The sequence below is a fragment of the Rattus norvegicus genome, chromosome 1, assembly GCF_021556685.1.
Source record: "Rattus norvegicus strain SHRSP/BbbUtx chromosome 1, alternate assembly SHRSP_T2T, whole genome shotgun sequence".
Taxonomy (NCBI): domain Eukaryota; kingdom Metazoa; phylum Chordata; class Mammalia; order Rodentia; family Muridae; genus Rattus; species Rattus norvegicus.
Window position 1 is genome coordinate 214,137,501 of NC_141534.1, and position 9,687 is coordinate 214,147,187.

General features: G+C 50.6%; 1 protein-coding gene across 2 annotated transcripts in view; it reads left to right on the forward strand.

Annotated features, from left to right (window-relative positions):
- Aldh3b2 (aldehyde dehydrogenase 3 family, member B2) overlaps nucleotides 1-4,283 on the forward strand; it is an 11,670-nt gene extending 7,387 nt beyond the window's left edge. For both annotated transcript variants that reach the window (XM_087591638.1, NM_001432597.1), the window contains 8 exons: nucleotides 218-328; nucleotides 504-624; nucleotides 743-828; nucleotides 940-1,021; nucleotides 1,327-1,713; nucleotides 2,096-2,262; nucleotides 2,820-2,919; nucleotides 3,169-4,283. In XM_087591638.1, coding sequence (XP_087447764.1) covers nucleotides 236-328; nucleotides 504-624; nucleotides 743-828; nucleotides 940-1,021; nucleotides 1,327-1,713; nucleotides 2,096-2,262; nucleotides 2,820-2,919; nucleotides 3,169-3,353 — 1,221 coding nt within the window. In that variant the 5' untranslated portion in view covers nucleotides 218-235 and the 3' untranslated portion in view covers nucleotides 3,354-4,283. The remainder of the gene's footprint in view (nucleotides 1-217; nucleotides 329-503; nucleotides 625-742; nucleotides 829-939; nucleotides 1,022-1,326; nucleotides 1,714-2,095; nucleotides 2,263-2,819; nucleotides 2,920-3,168) is intronic.
- Nucleotides 4,284-9,687: the final 5,404 nt, after the last annotated feature.

Here is a 9,687-nt window from a genome sequence, read left to right on the forward strand (position 1 = left end):
AACACACCAGCGTAACAGCTGTTCTCAGGTCACAAACTAGGAAACAGGCACTCAGTGTTAAGTTGCTTGCCCAAAGTCTCAGTAGAGGCAGTTGCAGTCCAGGATCAGTCCCCATGGCACCACCACACACTGTTTATAAGCTCAAAGGAACTGTCTCAAGCCCTAGCCAAGCCGGAGACCCCAGCCCAGCCTTGAATCTGACCTCCCCACCCCACAGTCAGCCTTCGAGTCAGACATGAGTGAGATCATCCTGTGTCAGAACGAGGTGGACCTGGCCCTCAAGAACCTGCAGACGTGGATGAAGGACGAGTCTGTGTCCACCAACTTTGTGAGCCCTGTTGACTGAGGGATGGCGGGTGAAGGTGGCAGTGGGGCGGCAGGGCACAGGGTAGCCTGCCCCAGGCCAGTCTGCTCATTTGGGGACTCTGTCACCCAGGGAGTATGTGTGGGTGTGGGTGTGGGCTCCTACCCATCGTGCACGTGACTGTGGTTCTGCATCCTAGCTCACGAAGTTCAGCTCAGCCTTCATCCGGAAAGAGCCCTTTGGCCTGGTACTTATCATCGCTCCCTGGAATTATCCTCTGAACTTGATGATCATGCCTCTAGTGGGGGCCATTGCTGCAGGTGAGTGGGGCTCTGAGCCCTCCTAGTCTGGTGATCCCTCCCTAAGAAGGCTTCCAGGGTTCTGTGGAGGGTGCAAGCACCCGCCTCTCCTCTCTACTTCCCCATTGGCTCCTGGCAGGAAACTGTGTGGTGCTGAAGCCATCAGAAATGAGCAAGAACACAGAGAAGGTGCTGGCAGAGCTGCTACCCCAGTATCTGGACCAGGTGAGCACAGTTCTGCCTATCAGGCAGCCGGCATCCCCCCACCTTGTCCTGGCTGGTGGGGATGTCCTCCTGCCCTGGGTCTGCCTCCTGAGCTGTCTTCACGCCTTGTAGAGCTGCTTTGCTGTGGTGCTGGGTGGGCCCGAGGAGACCGGGCAGCTGCTGAAGCACAAATTTGACTACATCTTCTTCACAGGTAAGGACAGCCCCGTCCAGCATCCTGGGGAAGGGAGACAGCAGATAACACAGTGGGAAAGCAATGTGGGGCAAGGCCATAAGCCAGGGGAGGGGGTGAGTAAGAGGTGGAGGTGTCCCTGAGGATGGCTCTCCAGGCCCTCTGAGAATCTTGGAGATTGGCTCCTGGGCGGCCGGGATGGGGGCAGACTCTCGGACGTAGGTGGAACAGCCCAGAGCTTGTGTTGAGAAAGGGCTCTGTGGAGAGAGGAGGCCAAAGTTGATGCCTAGACCAGTTGACCAGGTGCCTCTCAACCATGTTCTCAGGGAGCCCTCGGGTAGGCAAGATCGTCATGGCTGCTGCTGCCAAACACCTGACGCCCATCACCCTGGAGCTGGGGGGTAAGAACCCCTGCTATGTGGATGACAACTGCGACCCCCAGACAGTGGCCAACCGTGTGGCCTGGTTCCGCTACTTTAACGCCGGCCAGACCTGTGTGGCCCCGGATTATGTCCTGTGTAGCCAGGAGATGCAGGAGCGGCTGGTGCCCGCCCTGCAGAATGCCATCACGCGTTTCTATGGAGACAACCCACAGACCTCCCCCAACCTGGGCAGAATCATCAACCAGAAGCATTTCGAGCGGCTCCAGGGATTGCTGGGCTGTGGCCGTGTGGCCATCGGGGGCCAGAGCGATGAGGGGGAGCGCTACATTGGTGAGTCTCCTGCCCTGTCACTGGCACAGGGCCCTGCTGGGCTGAGGCATTTCCATACTGGAGGGGCCATGTTGGATCCCAAATGTGAGCCTCAGCAGAAGTCCTTGTAACCTTGAGTTAACTTATTCTTTTGGCATAACTTTGCCTAAGCCTGTCACTCCTCAATCACAACTTTAGGCCGCACAACTTTAGACTCACTGAGCTGGGACCCCAGTTGTCTGGGCTTAAACTTCTATTTGCTTCTCATCGTCCCAGGAGCTCAGGTCCTGGGCACTGAGACCCTGGAGTCCTGAGAGTTCAAATCCCAAGTTTGCCCAGTCTGGAGCTTTGCTCTCATCCTAGCCATGACAAGAATCAAGGCTGTTTCTCCCTTTGTCCACAGCCCCCACAGTGTTAGTGGATGTGCAGGAGACAGAACCTGTGATGCAGGAGGAGATCTTTGGGCCCATCCTGCCCTTGGTGACTGTGCGGAGCCTGGATGAGGCCGTTAACTTCATTAACCAGCGGGAGAAGCCACTGGCATTGTATGCCTTCTCCAACAATGGCCAGGTAGAGCCTCTCAGGGCTGGGGCCACAGATTGGGTGAAAGAGGGACAGACTAGTCACACCCCTTGCTTGGGGTTTTAGCTAATGCTGCAAATTTTAGCAGCCAGCCTGGTTCCGTTGAGTACTGCACAAAGACACCTGACAATGGGGCACAGGCAGGGCCACAGGTGCCAGGTGCACCAGCGGCCAGCTGTCTGTTTTGGCTGGGGCATCCTCCCCTGGCAGTAAGAGGTGTGCTAGGGAGGCCCCTTCCCCCTTCCTGAGCTGTGCAAAATTCCTCAAAAGCCAAGATTATATGAGATTGAAGGACAACACCATTCAGGACCCCACCGGCAGAGCCTGCTTGGCTGCAATGGGACTCCACTCTCACACAAAGTTATAGCCTCCTCATGCTCATGATAACAAGTGTTGTAAAGTGCGCCCCCTAGTGAGTGCTTAAACAAAGGGACTGCTCAGTGCAAGGAGGAGCTAGGCCAGGAAGTGCAGAAGGAAGGACTCTATTCCCCCAGGGGACTGCCAGGAGCCACCCACCTACCCCTGCTCACTTCCGCCTCTTTCAGGTGGTGACCCAGATGTTGGAATGCACCAGCAGCGGTAGCTTCGGAGGCAACGACGGCTTCCTCTACCTGACCCTACCAGCTCTGCCCCTGGGGGGAGTTGGTGAGTTCCTTGCCCCCTCCATAGTCCAGCCCCTCTCCCAGAAAGCTCTTTACTACTCCACATGGATCTAGGCTCTGGGCCTTTTATGACTTCAGTTTCCCTATCTAGAAATCGTTTGATTGCCCTGTCCTTCCCTGAGCTCCTTTGCAAGCTCTGAGTTTCTGGTCCTGGCAGGTAACTGCTTCTCAGGCTGGCAAGCAGGGCTGCCCGGGTGCTATCCTCACACTCTTGCTCTCTGTGTCCTTGCAGGTAACAGTGGGATGGGCAGGTACCATGGCAAGTTCTCCTTTGACACCTTCTCCCACCAGCGTGCCTGCCTGCTGAGCAGCCCTGGGATGGAAAAGCTTAATGACCTCCGTTACCCACCTTATGGTACCTGGGACCAACAACTGATAAGCTGGGCTATGGGCTCCCAGAGCTGCACTCTCCTGTGAATGTCACCCTGAGTCCTCTCTCTTGCTGTCCCGCCCCAACCTACCTGAGCTTTCAGCGGCTTCCAATTCCCCAGTGGTTCCTGAAAGGCAGGTGTCTGGTCCAGCCTGTGAACACCCCACTTCTGGAACTCTTTCTGGACACACCTGCAGCCATGCAGAACCACCAGGCAGGTGGCTGGTCCAGCCCCTTCCTGTAGCACAGCACCCCCAGCAGCCTCCTGACCTTCTGCCTAGACAGAGAGATTCCCTCACCAAGTTTGGGCAGACCTGGTGACTGAGGGGCTCTTTCTTTGTCAGATCATAGCAGGGTCCCAAAAGACAGTGCAGTTGCTCACAACTCCATCCACACCTGAAGGGTGCTTTGTCCCACCTGAAGTGACATGATCATGAACCCAGATCAGAATAATTGGTAGAATCTGAAGTTACTTTCCTGTAGCTTCTATTAAATGACCTGGCATGAGCAACTTCTGGAGGAAAAGATTTACTCATGGCTCACGGCTCATGGCACCAGAAGGTTCCATGCCCCAAGACATAGCAGACGTGACAGAATACAGGTTAGTTCATAGGATGGCAGGCCAGGAAACAGCATGAATAAGAAGGAAAGCATGGTTGATTAGTTATGTCTGCTCTGGGCCCAGGCAAGGGTGTGTGTATATGTATTGGCCACATCTGCACTCCTAGAAAGATGTAATGAGAGGTAGAATATGAAATTTGATATAGCTCAGTGGTTAAAAGCACTGGCTGCTCTTCCGAGGATTCAGTCCCAGCACCCACTTGGCAGCTTACAATCATCTAGAACTCCAGTTCCAAGGCGTCCATCACATTCTTCGGGCTTCAGCAAGAACCAAGCACGCATATGATGCTCAGACATCCATGTAGGCAGAATATATATACATGGAAAATAAAATAACAAAATCTTGAAAAAATGGAGGCCTTGGACTGGGTGTGGTGGCATATGTCTTGAATCCCAGCAGAGGCAGAGACAGGCGAATCTTTGTGATCTTTGTAAGGCTAACCTGGTCTATGAAGTGATTCCAGGGATATGTAAAGACCCTACCTCAACAAACAAAAAGCTGAAGACTTCATCTTGACACAAGGAAACTGAGGCCTTGGGTCAAGACAGGGTTGTGTTAAGCACATAGAGGATGCCAGGGGCAGAGTCGAGGGACAACTTTGTTGAGGTTCGTGGGGCTGGAGGATGGGCAGACAGGATGCCTGGACCCTGGGATTGGTCCCTTGTTCTTCCCTAGTCCCCACCCTGGAGCCAGTTCTGGTTCCAGTCTTGGCTATGGGGCTCCTCATCCTTAGAGGCCCAGCAAACCTGAGCTACCGGCCTGAGGTTGAGGAAATTAAAAGAAGTGTGGTCTTAGAAACATTGAGCAATAGCGTCTCCAGAATGGTGCATGTTGGGCACAGCAGAGGCACATAACAGGGGCTTATGGGTAGATGGAGGAGAGAACAAATAAAGAGAGGAGGAAGCTGTTGAGGCAGAGGAATGTGTGGATGAGGGCGGGTTGGCTGAGGTGGTTGGATAACAAGACTGGTAGGCTGGTGCGTGGGGCAGGTGAGTGGCAGGTTTGGGAGCCACTCTGGGGTTCCAGTGGGGTCATGTGGTCAGCTGTAGGGGTTGGGTCCCCAGTGGTCATTAGGCACCAGAGAGGTCATAAGGAAATAGACAATGCAGGTGCATCGTCCTTCCCCATCCAAACCTAGACATCCGATCAGCAAGAGAAAGCTGACAGGACGGTGCTAGAGCAGGAGCTGAAGGGGCTGACAACAGAGAAGGTGGGAGAAAGGCAGGGTGTGCAGCAGGACCGCAGGTCTGGAGCAGGAGGGACGTCAGATTGTAGGAAGGATTCGGGTAAAGGCATACATATGTGTAAGACCATGGCAAAGGGTCTCCTGCCCTGTGAGGGCTGTGGTGGTTAGGTTTTGTTTTGTTTTGTTTTGTTTTGTTTTGTTTTGTTTTGTTTGACAATTTGACATAAACTAGAGTCATTTGGAAAGAGGAAACCTCAACAGAGAAATTGTCCCATCAGATTGGCCCGCAGGCAATTCTGTGGGTCATTTTCTTGATGAATGAGTCTCATGGGGAAGGCCCAGCTCACTGTGGGTGGTGCCATCCTGGGCAGTTAATCCAGAGGTGAGTAAGTGAAAGATCCTAGCACGAGTCTCAAGATGGCACGCCCCAGGAAACACCGATCCCAGACGAGCCCCCAAATGAAAGATCCCAGTCAGAGAGAGACCCTTACTCAAGTCTCGGGAAATCGCGCACCCCAGACACAGAGAGACCATTTTGGATGTAATAAGCAAAGGCGAGGTTTATTATGGAGACCTATTACAGAGATCTCCGGGCCGACACGTATCCCACGCAGGAGACAGAGGAGTCGACCCCGAAACTCAAAAGTCAGGGGTTTATATAGGGAAGGCTAGGGGGTTTGGCGCGGTTACACACAATTGGCTAATTTCTGGAGTGGCTATAAGTGATTGGCTCATTCAAACATGGCAGTGAGATTACAGCACAGCAGAAGAGTATGTGCTGACTGGGGCGTTCAGGATTTTAGAAGCTAGGGGTGCATCAGGGTTTGAAGGACATCTGGTTAAGGTGTGACTCTGAGTAAGCTGGGGGAGGTGCCCTTCTGTATCTTTATGGCCTGTCAGGCCTGGCTGTAGGGTGGGCCCCACCCTGCCTGGACAGTGTTTAGTCCTGAGTCTGGATCTTGAAACTTATTTTTTTAATTTTATATTTTTAAACCTTAAATCTGTATAATTTTTCTTTCATTCCTCTCTTCTTCTACTAAGTAATTCTAATCTTAGAATTTTGATATCAAATCTCATATTTGGTCTCACCAGTTGTCCTAAGTGACTGGTACTGTTGTCTCAGAACCATCAACCGCACAGCACCCACTCGATTTTTAACCAAAGCAATTAACCTGTTTGTCATGCAGGGGCCAAAAACTGAAACCAAGAAAATTATTAGTAATGACTCAGTTATATAGCAGAGAGTAGGGTAGTCATCTAGGGAGACCGAGTGAACCAAGTCTCAAACCAACCTTGTTGAGCGTCTCTATCTTTTTATAGGAGTCAAGCCTATTAACTAGTTTCTTTAACACACATGGACCTATAATCAGAAGCAGAAGCAAAACTAAGAAGGGTCCCATAAGGGAAGATATCAGAGTAGTCATCCAAGTAGATCTACTAAACCAGCTCTCGAACCATCCTTGGTGTGTTTTTCTGTCTGTCTTTTGTCTAACCTTTTTTTAAGTTTATTTATGGAGTCTTTAATTATTCCTGAATGGTCTGTATAGAAGCAACATTCTTCTTTTAGTGTAGCACATAGACTCTTTCTTTAAGGAGGAGTTGAGGGAGAGTGTGGTGGTGTGGGTCGTGGTGGAACTGTCCTGAGAGTAGCTCTGTCCACAGAAGGGCACTGTCTGCAGAGATGCATGTCTGAATGTCTTTAACTAGGATGGTGACCTGCTGATATCCAGGGAGGATATAGGTGCTAATCGGGTAGGATCTCAAGGGTATTCAGTGAGGTACTGTTCTGTTCTCTCTCAGGGCTATGAGCCGGTCCCAACTGATATATTTTGTAATGCAGTGATGAAGCAGCAGGAGGGGGTACCTTAGCTCATGCTGAAACACCCCGCCCCCCATAGGTATCAGCTATCCGATGGATCTAGTATGAAATCAAATTTATTTGGGACATGGGAAGGGGGTCTGGGAAAAGGAGTAGAGGCAGAAAAAGAAAGGGGACAGAGAAGGAAAGAAAGTGAGAGGAGAAAGAAAGGAAGATGCCGGCCAGCTAGGAACTCGGGACAGGTTTTGTGTGTGTGTGTGTGTGTGTGTGTGTGTGTGTGTGTGTGTATGTGTGTGTGTGTGTGTGTGTGCATGTATATCTGTGTGTGTATGTATGTGTGTGTATGTGTGTGTGTGTGTATATATCTGTGTGTGTGTGTGTGTATGTGTGTATGTGTATGTGTGACTGGGTGTGGTGGCATATGTCTTGAATCCCAGCAGAGGCAGAGACAGGCGAATCTTTGTGATCTTTGTAAGGCTAACCTGGTCTATGAAGTGATTCCAGGGATATGTAAAGACCCTACCTCAACAAACAAAAAGCTGAAGACTTCATCTTGACACAAGGAAACTGAGGCCTTGGGTCAAGACAGGGTTGTGTTAAGCACATAGAGGATGCCAGGGGCAGAGTCGAGGGACAACTTTGTTGAGGTTCGTGGGGCTGGAGGATGGGCAGACAGGATGCCTGGACCCTGGGATTGGTCCCTTGTTCTTCCTTAGTCCCCACCCTGGAGCCAGTTCCGGTTCCAGTCTTGGCTATGGGGCTCCTCATCCTTAGTGGCCCAGCAAACCTGAGCTACCGGCCTGAGGTTGAGGAAATTAAAAGAAGTGTGGTCTTAGAAACGTTGAGCGATAGCATCTCCAGAATGGTGCATGTTGGGCACAGCAGAGGCACATAACAGGAGCTTATGGGTAGATGGAGGAGAGAACAAATAAAGAGAGGAGGAAGCTGTTGAGGCAGAGGAATGTGTGGATGAGGGCGGGTTGGCTGAGGTGGTTGGATAACAAGACTGGTAGGCTGGTGCGTGGGGCAGGTGAGTGGCAGGTTTGGGAGCCACTCTGGGGTTCCAGTGGGGTCATGTGGTCAGCTGTAGGGGTTGGGTCCCCAGTGGTCATTAGGCACCAGAGAGGTCATAAGGAAATAGACAGTGCAGGTGCATCGTCCTTCCCCATCCAAACCTAGACATCCGATCAGCAAGAGAAAGCTGACAGGATGGTGCTAGAGCAGGAGCTGAAGGGGCTGACAACAGAGAAGGTGGGAGAAAGGCAGGGTGTGCAGCAGGACCGCAGGTCTGGAGCAGGAGGGACGTCAGATTGTAGGAAGGATTCTGGTAAAGGCATACATATGTGTAAGACCATGGCAAAGGGTCTCCTGCCCTGTGAGGGCTGTGGTGGTTAGGTTTTGTTGTTTTGTTTTGTTTTGTTTTGTTTTGTTTTGTTTTTTTGACAATTTGACATAAACTAGAGTCATTTGGAAAGAGGAAACCTCAACAGAGAAATTGTCCCATCAGATTGGCCCGCAGGCAATTCTGTGGGTCATTTTCTTGATGAATGAGTCTCATGGGGAAGGCCCAGCTCACTGTGGGTGGTGCCATCCTGGGCAGTTAATCCAGAGGTGAGTAAGTGAAAGATCCTAGCACGAGTCTCAAGATGGCACGCCCCAGGAAACACCGATCCCAGACGAGCCCCAAATGAAAGATCCCAGTCAGAGAGAGACCCTTACTCAAGTCTCGGGAAATCGCGGACCCCAGATACAGAGAGACCATTTTGGATGTAATAAGCAAAGGCGAGGTTTATTATGGAGACCTATTACAGAGATCTCCGGGCCGACACGTATCCCACGCAGGAGACAGAGGAGTCGACCCCGAAACTCAAAAGTCAGGGGTTTATATAGGAAAGGCTAGGGGGTTTGGCGCGGCTACACACAATTGGCTAATTTCTGGAGTGGCTATAAGTGATTGGCTCATTCAAACATGGCAGTGAGATTACAGCACAGCAGAAGAGTACGTGCTGACTGGGGCGTTCAGGATTTTAGAAGCTAGGGGTGCATCAGGGTTTGAAGGACATCTGGTTAAGGTGTGACTCTGAGTAAGCTGGGGGAGGTGCCCTTCTGTATCTTTATGGCCTGTCAGGCCTGGCTGTAGGGTGGGCCCCACCCTGCCTGGACAGTGTTTAGTCCTGAGTCTGGATCTTGAAACTTATTTTTTTAATTTTATATTTTTAAACCTTAAATCTGTATAATTTTTCTTTCATTCCTCTCTTCTTCTACTAAGTAATTCTAATCTTAGAATTTTGATATCAAATCTCATATTTGGTCTCACCAGTTGTCCTAAGTGACTGGTACTGTTGTCTCAGAACCATCAACCGCACAGCACCCACTCGATTTTTAACCAAAGCAATTAACCTGTTTGTCATGCAGGGGCCAAAAACTGAAACCAAGAAAATTATTAGTAATGACTCAGTTATATAGCAGAGAGTAGGGTAGTCATCTAGGGAGACCGAGTGAACCAAGTCTCAAACCAACCTTGTTGAGCGTCTCTATCTTTTTATAGGAGTCAAGCCTATTAACTAGTTTCTTTAACACACATGGACCTATAATCAGAAGCAGAAGCAAAACTAAGAAGGGTCCCATAAGGGAAGATATCAGAGTAGTCATCCAAGGAGATCTACTAAACCAGCTCTCGAACCATCCCTGGTGTGTTTTTCTGTCTGTCTTTTGTCTAACCTTTTTTTAAGTTTATTTATGGAGTCTTTAATT